The 18,115-nt window shown below is 33.9% G+C and overlaps 1 protein-coding gene across 4 annotated transcripts in view; it reads left to right on the forward strand.

Annotated features, from left to right (window-relative positions):
* Nucleotides 1-1,159: 1,159 nt before the first annotated feature.
* Nucleotides 1,160-18,115, forward strand: part of DCTN4-p62 (dynactin subunit 4) — a 40,607-nt gene continuing 23,651 nt past the window's right edge. The window contains exons 1-3 of one of the 4 annotated variants that reach the window (XM_089596418.1): nucleotides 1,160-1,212; nucleotides 1,401-1,429; nucleotides 1,506-1,663. In XM_089596418.1, the coding sequence (XP_089452544.1) occupies nucleotides 1,535-1,663 (129 nt within the window). In that variant the 5' untranslated portion in view covers nucleotides 1,160-1,212; nucleotides 1,401-1,429; nucleotides 1,506-1,534. Of the gene's footprint in view, nucleotides 1,213-1,382; nucleotides 1,438-1,505; nucleotides 1,664-18,115 lie in introns of those variants that run through there. The other 3 variants (XM_014352439.2, XM_089596420.1, XM_089596419.1) reach the window with 3 other exon arrangements.

The following is an 18,115-nucleotide window of genomic DNA, read 5'->3' on the forward strand; positions in this document are numbered from 1 at the left end:
ACCATATGGCATTACTTAGTAGTAATTTCTTTAATTACTACACATAACTTCACGTACATCTTACACCGTGCTCTCTTTACCAGAATGATAAAATCAGAGGCTGTAAAGTTACGTAGGTCGTGGTGGTAACGCCGCTTGGGGTGTTTGCCGCAATCGTCACCACCAAGTAATTTAAATTTGCACTCTAAGTTACTGTCAGGTCAGTTAGTCAACTACCTTGAATTAAACTGGGGCTATTTTTCGTAATCTGGCCAGTTAAAACAGCAAACGACGTGAAAGTCAAGAAAAAAGTGAAGATTTCATCGCTGTTGACTGTCGTCTGCTATTTTAACTGGCAAGATTACGGAACAGAGCGCCAGTTAATTCAAGGTAGTTGACTTACCGACCTGATGGTAGCGTAGAGCGCAGCCTTCAATTACTTGCTGGTGGCGATTGCGGAAAACACCCAACGTTGGATTAGACGGATTCAATATCGGAACTTTTTCCCTCGATCGTATATATAGCTGTACGATCCATGGAGAATGTTCCGTCGAGCAGACAGCACAGCAGTGAAGGGGCATTGCCAAAGTCGCGCGAAAATTAAAAATTGTAATATTATAACACAAGTGCCTATCACCCAATGACCTGGGGCGCTAACTGGTCTCTCTATTAAACAATAAAGTATTCATTATTAATACAAGCGCCTATCATCCAATGACCTGGGGCGCTAACTGACCTCTCTATTAAATAATAAAATATGAATTCACAGCACAAGCACCTATCACCTGATGACCGTTGTGCTATTAATTCAAAATATAAATCGTTTAATAAAGCGACCAGTAAGCGCCCTGGGTCACTAGGTGATAGGCGCTTGTGTAAATAATTAATACTTTATTATTTAACAGAGTGGCCAGTAAGCGCCCCGAGTCATTGGGTAATGGGCCCACATATTATTAATATTACAATTTTTAATTTCCGCGTGTCTTTGGCAATGCCCCTTCACTGCTGTGCTGTCTGCTCGACGGAACATTCTCCCTAGATTGTACAGCTATATATACGATCTAGGGAAAAAGTTCCGATATTGAATCTGCCTAACCCAACGCTGCGTACAAAGAACGCGCAGTCTATTCTTTTTATATCTATGCGCCGTACGGCGTACATGAGAACGAGCAGTCTAGTGCGTATATGTCTATGATTAAAACTTCTGAATCTGTGTTAGGGCCTATACAACATGCTGTAATTTGTAATGCACAACGCACCCGAATATCATGGGCTGATGTATCTATATACATGAGGCACCAATTAAGGTGCGTGCTTTCGTTTCAGGCGATATAGGTTTACCCACAGAGATATAAGGATATCTTTATATTCTTCCTCATATCTCTATGGATTTACCAGCCCCATGCTATTCTTGTACGCTGTGCGTTGCTGTGTAGGCCCTTACAGTGAAGTAATATAGTATGAAGTCGAAGGACTCTTGAGCTTTAAAGTAAATAAGTAATTTGAAAAGATTTTTTTTCTTTCAGAAAGATCGCGATCTTTATATACTATTCGAATGGCTTATTTATCGCAACCCGAACATGTACAGTACATGTGCAGCTGTGGATCTTTGAAGTCTATTGCAAAGATTTATTTTTGTAGACATTGTTTGAGTATTCGTTGTGGCGACTGTGTCTGTCATGAGGTAAGCCTGACTATTATTCATACTGCCTACCATACATGGAACTAGTAGAAGTCATGATACATGGTACATGGTGTACGTTTTTACAACGCTTCTTATCATTCTAAGAAGAAAAAAGGTTGCGTGTAACATTAAGATGTACGGAGCTCAAGGGTGGTAGTGTGTTCCTTTATTCCTACTTTGAATCTAAGTTGAGCATAATATAGGCAAAAATCAAAAAGAAGTTATGTCCATACCACAACTTCTGGGGTATGCTAATAAGTACAATTTTTATGTCGTACTTAATGCCATTTCTGACATCCTTTCGAGGGGCTACCCACATGATTTAAGCGATTTAAATCACTGTTCCGATGCTTTAAATCGCAGTTAAATCTTTAAATCATCTTTAAATCACGATGAAAAAAAAAATTTTTTTTAAACATAATTAAACGACCTAGATACTCTATATACATGAAATGTATAATTTTAAAGATAATCCAACCACAGTCCGTAATTCAAAGATAATCGGTAATGATTAGGCATGAATGTACGCACAGCACACAGTCATGTTAGCATGCGATTCACCCATACAAAACGCCTTATAATTCAAAATACTGTATGACTCCTTTCAAATGACACTATAATTTTTAGTTGCACTTTTGCCTAAATTGCAAATTATTCAACAATAAAACGGTGATTCATCACTAATGTAGATCACACTTTACTTGGTTACTTTACTATTTGAAAAAAATCAATATCTGCGAATTAAGTGTGGCTTTTTTCCACCATATTTGGCTGTTGATACCTAAAAAAATAGTAATGTATGTAATTTACGTTTTAAATCACACCTCACAGTCAGACTCCTTTTTAAGTAATACCAAATGGTAAGCCTTGACTCTTCCCAACACTAGTAAGCTTTAAAAGAAATACGAAATAATAAATTATATTCATTACGTCAAAAGTTGTAACAATTAAGAAAAAAATTCATTCCCACTTTCATGAAACTTGGCGAAAATTTATTTCGTTTACATTGTTCTTACTGCGATTTAAGGATGAGATACTGCGATCATTACAATTTAAGCGTAATAGGGACTAAAATTTTTGATTGATTATAATATTTTTAACTTATTTTTTCAAATAAAATAAACTTAAAAATTAATGGTAATTCCTAATTGTTCCTAACGTTAGGTAGTTTCGAGACACGTACTAAATGAGAAATTTTATTCATCGTGTCATAGAAATCAAATATTAAAAATGACATTTTTTTTCCTTTTACAACGCATAGCGAATTTTTTTTTGTGATTTATATGGTTTTACTGTGATTTAAGTGCGATTTAATGCGATTTAAACGTAATTAACGTTTTAAATCACGCCTCATCATCAGACTCCCTTATAAGTAATATCAATGGTAAGTCTTGATTCTTTCCAACACTAGAAATCTTCAAGAGATATACAAAATAATAAATTATATTAGAGTAAGAAAAAAATTTATTTCCACATACATAATACTTGGCTGAAATATTAGACAACCGTAACCATTTTTAATTGAAAATTTTAAGTTACCTCCAGTTTCACCATCCTTACAAAGTTGACACCCGGCGCTTGTTTTTGTAACATCATTCCCAGTTAGTCGAGAATTTTGTAATCCCAACAAATCATCTGTTGACAAGATTTTTTAATATACATGTATTATTCGTGCAACCGTTCTGCTACATACTAACTGTTATGAACGTAGGAAGTAGATAGTGTTTTAAATGAAAATACTTACAAAAATACATACCTTCATTTCGATTGATTGTGTGTGAATCTGTCTCATCTGTCAGTGAATTCGATTTATAACTTCCCTCTTTATTAGGTAGGTCTGATGTAAGAGCTTGTTTTCTTTTTCTTTTTTTGCCTGTTGAGTTTGACTCAAAGTCTGACTGGAGGTTTGACTCCTGAGAAGAGCTTTGATTTTGAAAGCAGTCATTTTCTAAATCCTTCAGTTGATTTTCATTTATTTTTTCACCTAGGTTTTTGCTGTCCCTTTTTTTACTTGCTTTTTTATTTGCCTTTTTGGTATCATTGGATTTTGGCAAATGGCTCCGAAAATGTCGAGTTACATTCCCTAACATCCAATAGCCCGCTGGCGTTTAAGCAACTAGGAGTTGTTTGTTGCAAGTAGGAGTTGTTTGTTGCAAGTAGGGCAATCAATATTTGCTTCGTAGTTGACGCTTTTGACATTGAATTCGATTTTCAACTTAAAAACGTTTGACAATTGATTTGCGTCATTACCCTGCGCTGTATTGATTGTATTGATGGCGTTCTTCAATTTTTCTTCGACTTCCTCGTAATTTTGTTTAATATTATCCATAATTGTCCCATTAGATATACTCGAACCCGCGCTTTCGTTAGCATTATCGGTGGTGCTAACGGTAATTTTTTTTTTTCGACGATTCAATAATTGATGATGCCTCAGTGCTTCTTTGGAAATTCTATCAACTATGACGCTGTATTCGGAAAAAAAATTTTTTTCGCTGATTATTTTTTGAATGGCGAGTTCAAGGGCATCTAGCTCGCCATCTTCGAAAGTAAAATTAGCTGGGTTCTGACAGTATTTTGGACCATAATATCGTATAATCTCCTCGGGACTCAAGCTCTGTACCAGCTCTGTTCTTACATACGTGATTATATATCCATCTTTCTCTAACATCTGTTTTGATACTTTTCGGATGGCTAATTGATTTGCTCTATACTTGTCCTTAAGTGCTCTTTTCAAAATTGCCATGGGAATATACCCACATTTTTTTTCGAAGTATTCCCAGAGAGCTTGGCTAATGGACTGTCTCCTGATGTCATCGGAATCCATATTGTAGACCTGCATTATACGGATAAAACAAATTCACATGACAAATTCTAAGCTTCTCTATTTTTAAATTAACATTAAAAAACATGCACTTCCACTTCTATAACATCAGCACACGGAATAAGCGTACACGAATTAAAGTTACATAGAAAAATTATATGAAAAGTACTTGTTCAATGTTCTAACATTAATGAAAATTGTATTCGCGGAAAATTTTTAGGGCCTGGCAGCCTTTCACAGCTTAAAAAACTAATAGAGATGATCAGTTGATATAACAGAGATATATTTCATTCGTTTTTTTGGTGGCACAAGAGCCTGAAAAAAAGTTATGATTTTTTTCCTGATATTTTTTCTATGCACTGATACGCGTATCCGCGGAAAACTCTCAATTTTTAAGGCCTGGCTGCTTTTCACGGCTTAAAAAATTCATTGAAGTCATCGATGCGAGAAGTACAACAAAATCTATAGTTTTCTGGCTGATGCAAGCTCATTAAAAAAATTTTAAACCCATGGAGCTGAAACTAGCCCCACGCCGGAGCAGCCTCACCAGGGACGAATCAGACCTAAGGGGCCCCGGGGCTAAAAATTTTTTTTTTGTCCTGATCCATTCAAAAAACGCTACATATAGTTGCGATTCTCCCATTCGCAATCCCTGCAACTTTTTAAAGCCGTCAAAAGTCGTCAGGCTGGGAAAACGAAAAGTTTTCCGTAGATACGTATATATGCGTATACGAAAAAATAGAATAAAAATTTATAACTTATTTTTCGGCTCTTGTGCCACCTTTCAAATTATTAAAATGTGTTTCTATCACTTCTATACACGATACCTACAAGTTTTCCAAGCCATGACAGGCCGCCAGGCTTGGAAAATAATGAGTTTTCCGCCGATACGCAAATACGCGTATACAAAAAAATTAGGAAAAAATTTATAACTTTTTTTTGGGCACTTTTGCCACCTTGGAAATTGATAGAATACGTTTCTATCACTACTATACACGATTACAATAAATTTGTCAAGCCTTGTAAGGCCACCAGGCTTGGAAAATGATGAGTTTTCCGCCGATACGCAAATACGCGTATACAAAAAAATGAGAAAAAAATTTATAACTTTTTGTTGGGCTCTTGTGCCACCTTGGAAATTAATAGAATGTGTTTCTTTTAGTTTTATACACGATACCTGCAAGTATAAGAAACTCGCACAAAAAAATAATATGAAAATAAATTAGATAGAAACTCATGGTAGACCAAACGTAAAAAATTCCATAATAATGTTATCATTTTTTCGCTGTACTCCTAGTGGTAGTGGCGAATGGCCCAAATAATCTGTGTTTCCCAAAGCAGAAAGGCGTAGGTGTATCTCGAAATTAATATAATTAGTTGACCATTCAATTCAAAATAAATAACACTCAAATTTTAAATGGTACAACGCTGTTGAAAAAAGGTGTAAGGAATTTTAATCGATTATCCGACGTATTCTTATTTGCGTTAAATGGAAAACTCTATATTTCCCAAGCCTAGCGGCCTTTCACGGCCCAAAAAATCCATAAAGATTTCGATGGGATATAATAGACCAGTTCTACTATTCATTTTTGTCGTGGCACAAGAGCCCCAAAAAAAGTTGTGATTTTTTTCTTAAATTTTTTATGTATACGCTAAAAACTCTTAATTTTCAAGGCCCGGCAGCCTTCCACAGCTTAAAAAACCCATAGAGACTATCAGTAGATATAAAAGCTAAGTATTTCATTTATTTTTATCGTAGCACAAGAGCTAAAAAAAAAATATCATTTTTTTCACGAATTTTTCCGTATACGCTAATGCGCGTATCAGCAGGAAACTTATAATTTTCAAGGCAGGGCGACCCTTCACGGCTTAAAAAACATATAGAGATAAGCAGTACGTATGATTGGAATGTACCTCATTTATTTCTATGGTGGCGCAAGAGCGCCGAAAAAAATTTGATTTTTTCCTTTATTTTTTACGTATACACTGATACGCGCATCCGCGGAAAGCTCATAATTTACTAAGCTTAGCGGTCTTGCACAGCTAAAAAAATCTTAAGAAATAATAAGTGTATATAATAGAAATATATTCTATTCATTTCCAAGGTGGCACAAAAGCCCCAACAAAGTTATGATTTTTTTCCTATTTTTTCTGTATATGCAGATACGCGTATCAGCGGAAAACACTAAACTTTTCATGACTGGCGGCCTTCTGTGGCTTTGAAAACCCATAGAAAGTGTATACCAGAGCAATGAAAACGTATTCTATTTATTTTTATCGTGAAAAGATAGCTCTAAAAAAAAGATATTAATTTTTTCCCCATTTTTTCCCTAAACGTGTACTTGCGTATTGGCGGAAAACTCTTAATTTTTCATGTTTGGCTACCTGTAAAGGCTCAGGAAACAAGTTAATATCGTGTATAAAGAAAAAAAAACATATTATATTAATTTTCTAGGTGGCACAAGAGCCCAAAAAAAAGTTATAAATTTTTTTCTGATTTTTTTGTATACGCGTATTGGCGTATCGGCAGAAAACTCACTGTTTTCCAAGCCTGGCGGCCTTTCACGGCTTAAAAAACTTGTAGGTATTGTGTATAAAAGTAATAGAATCATATTCTATCAATTTCCAAGGTGGCACAAGAGCTCAAAAATAAGTTATAAATTTTTTTCTGATTTTCTTGTGTACGCGTATTTGCGTATCGGCAGAAAACTTATCATTTTCCAAGCCTGGCGGCCTTACAAGGCTTGACAAATTTATTTTAATCGTTTGTAGTAGTAATAGAAACATATTCTATCAATTTCCAAGGAGGCACAAGTGCCCAACAAACAGTTATAAATTTTTTTCTGATTTTTTTGTTTAGGCGTATTTGCGTATCGGTGGAAAACTCATCATTTTCCAAGCCTGGCGGCCTTTTACTCGCTTTTACGGCTTAGAAAACTTGTAGGTATCGTGTATAGAAGTGATAGAAACATATTCTATCAATTTCCAAGGTGGCACAAGAGCTAAAAAATAAGTCATAAATTTTTTTTTGATTTTTTTGTATACGCGTATTTGCCTATGGGCGGAAAACTCACTGATTTCCAAGCCTGGTGGCCTTTCACGGTTTGAAAAACTTGTAGGTATCGTGTATAGAAGTGATAGAAACGTATTCTATCAATTTCGAAAGTGGCACAAGAGCCGAAAAATAAGTTATAAATTTTTCTCTGATTTATTGGTATACGCGTATTTGCACATCAGCGGAAAACTCACTGTTTTCCAAGCCTGGCGGCCTTTCACGGTTTGGAAAACTTGTAGGTATCGTGTATAGAAGTAATAGAAATACATTTTAATAATTTCAAAGGTGGCACAAGAGCCGAAAAATAAGTTATAAATTTTTATTTTATTTTTTCGTATACGCGTATATACGTATCTACGGAAAACTTTTCGTTTTCCCAGCCTGACGACTTTTGACAGCTTTAAAAAGTTGCAGTGATTGCGAATGGGAGAATTCTTCCTATCCAAATGCGCGAGTCCTAGCTAGCTTCCTTTTTCTTTGCCCCTTCCAGTGCTCGTGACCGAGTCGTGACGGGGCTAGGTAGTGTGGTGGGGATTAGCCGGTTCAAGCCGGACGAGTTTGTTTTGTGCTGTTTATTCCCTCTTTACGAAGTGAATCCCCGTATAACCTCGCGTGTAACCGAGCCTCAACCCCTAATTTTTAAACTACATTACTTAAAGCATAGTTAACAGTCATAAATTTTGTATTACGTACCTTGGAGTTGATGGAAATTTTTGACATTTCTTGGCAATCCTCTTTATAAGCTGTCACGAATATACAGAAACAAAGTCTCGAACAAAGCACACCTCGTTGAACACTCAGCACATGTAGTTCCGTGTAGCTCAGTACACAACACCCAGGTAGGACGGCCAGGTAGACAATTGCCTCACAAGTTTTCCCCGATATTAGGACGAACGAGTAGACGAGCGAATGACACAAAAAACGAATTAAAGAGCACTAGGCGCAAACAAATAATCGTATTATGCGACTGTGTTAACGGATAACACGGCGTCGGTGACGCTAATCTGGTTAACACTGACGTTAATGCAATTGCATTTTTGTCAAGTTTGAACCACGTTTCCAGAGTTATTCTGATCTCGATTCTGAGAAGCCGAGCATGCGCACTATTAGCCCACCGCACATTGGCCCGATCATTGGAGTCAACACCGTGGGGAATTTGAAAATTTTACGAAAGCAACGCGGCAACTTACTGCGCTGACATTCGATTATCGATGATGTATTACATCTGTAACGGTGCGTGAGGTTGAAGCCAATCATCACTTGCTACTACTGCGCGTAATCGGGTTTACAAGATCGAGTCTGAATAAATTTATTTACATTAAATTTGCGAGATTCCTGGAGGTAGAATGCAGAGTAAGCCATAATTTAAATGTAAATCACAATTGAACCGCATTAAAACACACTTACATACCAGGAGAAACCATGTAATCACAAAAAAAATTCGCCATGTATAAACAAATTTTTAAAAAATTTTATTTGGAATCGTTTAATTCTATGACGTAAAAAGCAAAATTTCTTATCAAGTACGTGTCTCAAAACTACCTAACGTTAGGAACAATTATGACTTACCATTAATTTTTGAGTTGATTTTATTTAAAAAAAAGTAAAAAATACTGTAAGTAATTAAAAATTATAGTCCCTATTACACTTAAACTATAATGATCGCAGTAGCTCATACTTTAAACACAGTGATAACAATTTTAAAAAAAGAAATTATTTTAGCCGGTTATTATGTGAGTGGAAATAAATTTTTTTCTTACTCTAATCCAATTTATTATTTTGTATATCTCTTAAAGCTTTCTAGTGTTGGAAAGAATCAAGAGTTACCATTGATATTACTTATAAGGGAGTCTGATGATGAGGCGTGATTTATAACGTAAATTACGTTTAGATCGCATTAAATCGCACTTAAATCACAGTAAAACCATGTAAATTACAAAAAAAATTTCGTTATGCGTTGTAAAAGGAAAAAAAATTGTCATTTCGAATATTTCAATTCTAAAACACAATGAATAAAATTTCTCATTTAGTACGTGTCTTGAAATTACCTGACGTTAGGAACAATTATGTCTTACCATTAATTTTTGATTTGATTTTATTTGAAAAATGAGATAAAAATGTTTTAAGTAATCAAATATTTTAGTCCCTTTTACGCTTAAATTGTAGTGATAGCAGTATCTCATCCTTAAATCGCAGTAAGAACAATATAAAAGAAATAAATTTACGCAAACTTTTATCAAAGTGGGATTGAATTTTTTTCTTACTCGTTCCAACTTTTGACGTAATGAATATAATTTATTACTTTGTATTTCTCTTAAAGCTTACTAGTGTTGGGAAGAGTCAAGGCTTACCATTTGGTATTACTTAAAAAGGAGTCTGATTGTGAGGTGTGATTTAAAACGTAAATTACGTTTAAATCGCATTAAATCGCACTTAAATCACAGTAAAACCATGTAAATTACAAAAAAAATTTCGTTATGCGTTGTAAAAGGAAAAAAAATTGTCATTTCGAATATTTCAATTTTAAAACACAATGAATAAAATTTCTCATTTAGTACGTGTCTTGAAATTACCTGACGTTAGGAACAATTATGTCTTACCATTAATTTTTGATTTGATTTTATTTGAGAAATAAGATAAAAATGTTTTAAGTAATCAAATATTTTAGTCCCTTTTACGCTTAAATTGTAATGATAGCAGTATCTCATCCTTAAATCGCAGTAAGAACAATATAAAAGAAATAAATTTACGCAAACTTTTATGAAAGTGGGATTGAATTTTTTTCATACTCGTTCCAATTTTTGACGTTATGAATTTTATTTATTATTTCGTATATCTCTTAAAGCTTACTAGTGTTAGGAAGAATCAAGGCTTACCATTTGGTATTACTTAAAAAGGAGTCTGATTGGAAAGTGTGATTTAAAACGTAAATTACGTTTAAATCGCATTAAATTGCACTTAAATCACAGTAAAACCATGTAAATCACAAAAAAAAAAATTTCGCTATGCGTTGTAAAAGGAAAAAAATTGTCTTATTTAATATTTCAATTTTATGACATAATGAATAAAATTTCTCACATAGTACGTGTCTCGAAACTACCTAACGTTAGGAACAATTATGACTTACCATTGAGTTTTGAGGTGATTTTATTTGAAAAATAAGTAAAAAATATTATAATTAATCAAAAATTTTAGTCCCTATTACGCTTAAATTGTAATGATCGCAGTATTTCATCCTTAAATCGCAGTAAGAACAATGTAAACGAAATAAATTTTCGCCAAGTTTTATAAAAGTGGGAATGAATTTTTTTCTTAATTGTTACAACTTTTGACGTAATGAATATAATTTATTATTTCGTATTTCTCTTAAAGCTTACTAGTGTTGGGAAGAGTCAAGGCTTACCATTTGGTATTACTTAAAAAGGAGTCTGATTGTGAGGTGTGATTTAAAACGTAAATTACGTTGAAATCGCATTAAATCGCACTTAAATCACAGTAAAATAATGTAAATTACAAAAAAAAATTCGTTATGCGTTGTAAAAGGAAAAAAAATTGTCATTTCGAATACTTCAATTCTAAAACACAATGAATAAAATTTCTCATTTAGTACGTGTCTTGAAATTACCTGACGTTAGGAACAATTATGTCTTACCATTAATTTTTGATTTGATTTTATTTGAAAAATAAGATAAAAATGTTTTAAGTAATCAAATATTTTAGTCCCTTTTACGCTTAAATTGTAATGATAGCAGTATCTCATCCTTAAATCGCAGTAAGAACAATATAAAAGAAATAAATTTACGCAAACTTTTATGAAAGTGGGATTGAATTTTTTTCATACTCGTTCCAATTTTTGACGTTATGAATTTTATTTATTATTTCGTATATCTCTTAAAGCTTACTAGTGTTAGGAAGAATCAAGGCTTACCATTTGGTATTACTTAAAAAGGAGTCTGATTGGAAAGTGTGATTTAAAACGTAAATTACGTTTAAATCGCATTAAATTGCACTTAAATCACAGTAAAACCATGTAAATCACAAAAAAAAAATTTCGCTATGCGTTGTAAAAGGAAAAAAATTGTCTTATTTAATATTTCAATTTTATGACATAATGAATAAAATTTCTCACATAGTACGTGTCTCGAAACTACCTAACGTTAGGAACAATTATGACTTACCATTGAGTTTTGAGTTGATTTTATTTGAAAAATAAGTAAAAAATATTATAATTAATCAAAAATTTTAGTCCCTATTACGCTTAAATTGTAATGATCGCAGTATTTCATCCTTAAATCGCAGTAAGAACAATGTAAACGAAATAAATTTTCGCCAAGTTTTATAAAAGTGGGAATGAATTTTTTCCTTATTGTTACAACTTTTGACGTAATGAATATAATTTATTATTTCGTATTTCTCTTAAAGCTTACTAGTGTTGGGAAGAGTCAAGGCTTACCATTTGGTATTACTTAAAAAGGAGTCTGATTGTGAGGTGTGATTTAAAACGTAAATTACGTTTAAATCGCATTAAATCGCACTTCAATCACAGTAAAACCATGTAAATCACAAAAAAAAATTCGCTATGCGTTGTAAAAGGGAAAAAAATTGTCATTTTTAATATTTCGATTCTATAACGCAATGAATAAAATTTCTCATTTAGTACGTGTCTTGAAACTACCTGACGTTAGGAACAATTATGACTTACCATTAATTTTTGAGTTGATTGTATTTGAAAAATAAGTTAAAAATACTGTGAGTAATTGAAAATTAGAGTCCCTGTTACACTTAAATTGTAATGATCGCAGTAGCTCATACTTCAAACGCAGTGATAACAATTTAAAAAAAAAAAAATAATTTAGCCAAGTATTATGTAAGTGGAAATAAATTCTTTTCTTACTCTAATATAATTTATTATTTGGTATATCTCTTGAAGCTTTCTAGTGTTGGAAAGAATCAAGACTTACCATTGATATTACTTACAAGGGAGTCTGATGATGAGGCGTGATTTAAAACGTAAATTACGTTTAAATCGCATTAAATCGCACTTAAATCACAGGAAAACCATGTAAATCACAAAAAAATTTTGCCAATGACAGGAAAAGTAATAGTTTTTCTTCTCAATATTTCGATCCTTAAACATAACGTGCCAAGTTTCTTGTTCAGTATGTTCGATTGAAGTCACTTATAATAACAAGAAGCAAGATAAACCATTCTGCATTCGAAAAGAGAGTTACGAAAAATGGACGTGTATACATTTTAGGGTATACCCAACTTTGAAAAATTAATGTTTGTCGAAAAGAATTCTTTTTTGAAACAATTTCGTTTTTTTTGGCACACTATTTGCCAATTTTTTTAGGTATCAACAGCAAAATATGGTGGAAAAAAGCCACACTTAATTCGCAGATATTGATTTTTTTCAAATAGTAAAGTAACCAAGTAAAGTGTGATCTACATTAGTAATGAATCACCGTTTTATTGTTGAATAATTTGCAATTTAGGTAAAAGTGCAACTAAAAATTATAGTTTCATTTGAAAGTAGTCATACAGTATTTTGAATTATAAGGCGTTTTGTATGGGTGAATCGCATGACTGTATGCTGTGCGTACATTCATGCCTAATCATTACCGATTATCTTTGAATTACGGACTGTGGTTGGATTTATCTTTAAAATTATATACATTTCGTGTATATAGAGTATCTAGGTCGTTTAATTATGTTTAAAAAAATTTTTTTCTTTCATCGTGATTTAAAGATGATTTAAAGATTTAACTGCGATTTAAAGCATCGGAACAGTGATTTAAATCGCTTAAATCACGTGGGTAGCCCCTCGCATCCTTTACACCACCTCTACATTCCTTATGCTTTTGATGACAGAGCACATTATGAACAGTCAAACATTGATTATACTTTGCGCATATTAAAAATATAATTCTATGTTACTGTACTCTGGGTGAAAAACCACATATGTTATTTTCAATATACATGAGTCTCTGGCATAACATGGGCTCCTTAATTAAAAAAAAGTTATCCAATACCATACTAACCCTACATCCTATGCCACGCATCTGAGTAAAAAATTAATAGCTTTAATTATACCTAAATAATAGCTATAATTATAGCTATAGTGCCCTACATCTATAGCTCTAATCAACTAGCGGATCTATAAATTATTATGAGTAGTAGCTGTAAAATGTAGGTGCTTGTTGCTAGTTAATTTTGCGCGAATTTTCAAGAAAAATTTTTTTCTATATCTGATTTTTTTTTTTTAGATACGACAGTCAGTTGTGGTGTTATCATCAACGTGATAACGACAACTGAAGGCTTCAACGACTGGAAAAAAAAAATGGTTATTAATGTAAATTTAAAAAAATAATGTTCGAAAATTCTCCAATCCCCCAGTTTTTAAGTTATCATCCACATTATAACATCTTTCATGTCTAATATAACTTTAAAAAAACATCAAATGTATAAACAATTTTTCTTACGAACTCGCTCAAAATGAATGGCTATGAACACCTAAATTGTACAGGTATTGTCCACAATAATTTATAGCTATTTCGTAGTTCATTACAGCGAGAAATGTAGGTCAGTATAGCTATTATTTATAGGTACTATTATAACTATAAATTTTTGTTTTTTTATTCATCATCGCCCGCAGACTCAGTCATGGCAATCTTCTACACAAGCATAGTGTTAATTAGCCATTGGTGCATGTGTGTAACGACCAGATTTAAATTTCTGACTTAAATGTACTGTGGGAACTGTGGCTTGTATCGCATAATCATAGAGATATAAGGATAGAGTGCGCTAACTATAATAATGTACGTAAGGGGGAGCGATACGGTAAAAGATAGAGATGGTCACCGAGTGTCCTCTCCATCTCTTTCTAGCTGAGCGCTGTGATTGGCTGAATGGCTGCTGCTCAAGGGGGTATTCTGGCCGTCAGCCGTCAGCGGCAGTTACTGACATAGGTTATTGCCTCTTGAGCATCAGCCAATCACAGTGCTCGGGTAGAAAGAGACAGAGAGGACACTCGGCAACCATCTCTTTCTTTTACCGTATCGCTGTATTCAGCCTCTAGCGCACTCTATCCTTATATCTCTATGCGCATAATAGACCAAGAGCTGAGGCCGGAGGGTGGTCAAAATTTTAATCGGCCGCCACTTTCACCAGAATTGAGGAACCTCATGATTCGTGGAGATCCGAAATATTTTTGTCATATTTCATTCTGGTGAAGAGTAATGTGGTAATTATGGTAGTGCTACATGATCTTTTTTATTAACTGGCTGCAACTTAGATCAATGAATAGAGAATGAAAAGTTGTCACTGCAAATGTCATTTGCGGTAAGATCGAAATGCATCTTGTACCCGAAAATCGACCTCCAAAAGAATAGATATTGTGTTCTGGTCTATAATGTTATCTACAATGCCTCATCTATTATCTTAGATGAGTGTTACGTCCACACTTCTATTAGGGAAGGGCGGAACTCGTAGATTCGTTCTACAAACAAATAAATTTTATTTTTGTTTGTTAGGAACCAGCCATCGGCTCCAAGGCCTCATTCGCTTTTACTTACAGTATACTTTTCTTTGAAATTGTTGACTCGGCGTTGTGGTATTAGGTTTCACCGAGCGATATGTATGGAGTGGTGTGCACTGAGCTGGCGTTGATTTACTATTAGAGTTTATGTCTTGTGTCTTACGGTAGTAGCGTATCTCATTCGTCTTTTTATTTCACGTCCTTGTAAACGTCTGAACCCAAGTCAACCCAAGTCCCTTCTATCTTCTTCCTCCTTAGTTCACTTTTTAGGCAAGTTTACAGTAGCCTGGTTTGCTCGAGCTTTTCTCACACAGCTTAGTCACCGAACACAGTCTTACATCCACTTAAAAAACGCAACAGAACTCACTCTCCAACCTTTATAATTACTTTGGAGCACTTGATGAAAGAGAAAAGGCGAATATTGTTACGTGCGAGGAGTTTTTTATACTCTTGCGTTTAAGGAGGATGTTTCAAGTTGGGGATCCGAATGACGAATCAGAGCTTAAGCTAATTACCCTCGACAGACACGAGCACAGTCGTGGTGCAATAATTTCACAGTAATTGATGGTTAAAGCTGCTGATCTCTGTCTGTGTTGACTACATTGCTAACTAATAAAACGTATTACGTATCACACAGTACACGGACTTGTGTTGAAGTAATACTTAAGCGCTTATAGTGCTTGTAGTACAAATTTTGTCTTTAGATATTCACATAGAATTGTACCACTTGAGACATTGTATTAATTCGTGATATAATAAACAAAGAACCTTTCGTGTATCTATAGAGGTGCTGTGTTCCTATAGGTATCAAGTACATGTCACGAATATTGCCTTCTGCTGTCAGTTGACAACTTTTTATTTTTTATCCATTGGTGTAAGTTGTGGCTGGTTAATTAAAAAGATTATGTGGCACTACTATAAGTACCATATATCGCTTCACCGTAATGAAATATGACTAAAATATTTCGGATTTCCACAACTCATGAAGTTTTTGAATGCTGATGAGAGTGGCGGCTGGTTAAGATTTTGACCCCTTCTGGTCTCAGCTCTTGGTCTCTGACTGAGGTAAAGGACCCAACACTCGACCACAGTATTTGTGTCCTCTGCACATGTGCAAAAGTAAAATTTTGAGAAGACTCAACTCGACCGACCCCAGCGCCGCCAAATAGTTCAACTTTCTTGACGGATATCGCCAGGCTCACTCGTCAGAAAAGCCGTTCCTAACTGGTTACAGAGCCGCAGACGGCCACCCAAGTAACCAGAATTTCAAGCAAACTTATGCTGATATTGACTGACCGACAGAAGGAATGAAAGCACGGGTATCAATAAAATATTAGAATAAATGCAATCTTTTATAACAGAAAATGCGAGAAAAATGTAAGAAGATGCACTATGATGCAACCACGCAAGTATGTAAACAACTAAGTTAACAAATGGATAAGTAATTTAGCTCAAGCTCTTGCCTATGCTCATAAACATATGGTAGATTAAGTTAGAACTAATATACTGGTGCGGTAGCACGATCGATAGCCGTTGTGCTTTTGGACTCGCAGGACTCTGGTTTAAACCAATTTTTTTTTTGTTTTCGTCCTATTGAATTGTTATAATACATAGTATTTTGTCAATATTTACGTAAATAAAAAAAAATTTTATAGGTCGAAACATGTTAAATCTTGATTTATCAATAAAACATCACAGCCATACAGTACGTATGTAACATATATATTTACATGTATTATTCTAAAGACAACTTTATGCACATTGGATAAAAGAAAAACGTATCTTTTTAATACAAACCTTAAAACTTGTATCCAACAGTTGTAACAATGTATCATAAAAAAAAGGAAAAAAAAAATTCTGGTATTTAAATAATTTTAGATATAAATATTCCAAATTAACATGCACACTTTACTTACACCTAGATTTTAATTTTGTCACAGCCTTTTTATGTTTAGAAGCAGTTTTTTTTTCGTTTTTATGTCATCACAATTCCGTTTTTCTTGAAAATTATTGTCTGGTGCGTAAAATAGCTTCGACAGTTTTCTCTTTTCTCTTGTTTTTTTCTTCTCTATATTATCATTCTTGTTTACCTGCTTTGTTATGAACAACATCCTCATTGAAATACAAAATGCGATGATGTTGTGCGTCATTGACAACTTGTGTTTTTCACAGCCAACAAAAGAAAGAGAACCTACACGGTCAATAGCTGATGTGATTTCAAGAATAGTATCGAAATGAATTTCACCATTGTTAACTACATCAAATATTGCATGTTCTAAGCTTGAAATAATGTTAAACAATGCAATTGATGGTTTAAATGAGTATCTTTTCGATTTCATCTCTATTAACTTATAAACATCAGATGTCGGTTGATCATCGCTTAAAATAAGTGAAGAAGAGCAGTCATGACACACATATTTTTTTGTTTGGTCTTTTATAACAGCAAATCTGGAACTTTTCCTGGCTACGTAAACAGCTACGTAAGCAAGCACGTATTCAGATGTAGAGCATTGAAAACAATTGTGCTCTTGTATTATTTTTGCAGCATCTGAAATTCGTTCTACGTACAGTCCTTTATCAAGGATTGTATCTAGTTGAGCGTTCCATTGTTTCAGTCTTTTATCGGTATCTTTGATATCTTTGATTTTTAGCAAAACATCTATGAAATCACTGCCTTGAACATTCGAGCCCTTTGGAGGTTTTATTAAAGAGTACGTGGACACTAATTTGTACAGTTGAATAAAAAGTGTTAAATCGGAGTGATCATTAGAGCCACAACAGTGTCGCATCATTCCAAAAAATCTCTGAAAAAAAATTTATTCAACTTAAAGTAAATCCCGTGATAGTTCAGTTTATTGTGACATACTTATTGTAACAAACAATTTCCAATTCAGTATTCATTTTTAAGTAAAAACAAAGCACAAATTTAGAGTACATTACGTCGCTAGGGCAGAAAATAATTTTGAGCATCCAAAGGGCGCGGTTGTGTTACTTTTGTACCCAAGTCTCGTATATTGTTTTTTTTACCGAGGACGCAAA

The sequence above is a fragment of the Copidosoma floridanum genome, unplaced genomic scaffold (genome assembly GCF_036245765.1).
Source record: "Copidosoma floridanum isolate Cflo_tuat_1 unplaced genomic scaffold, Cflo_Japanese_pri ptg000030l, whole genome shotgun sequence".
NCBI classification, from domain to species: Eukaryota; Metazoa; Arthropoda; class Insecta; order Hymenoptera; family Encyrtidae; genus Copidosoma; species Copidosoma floridanum.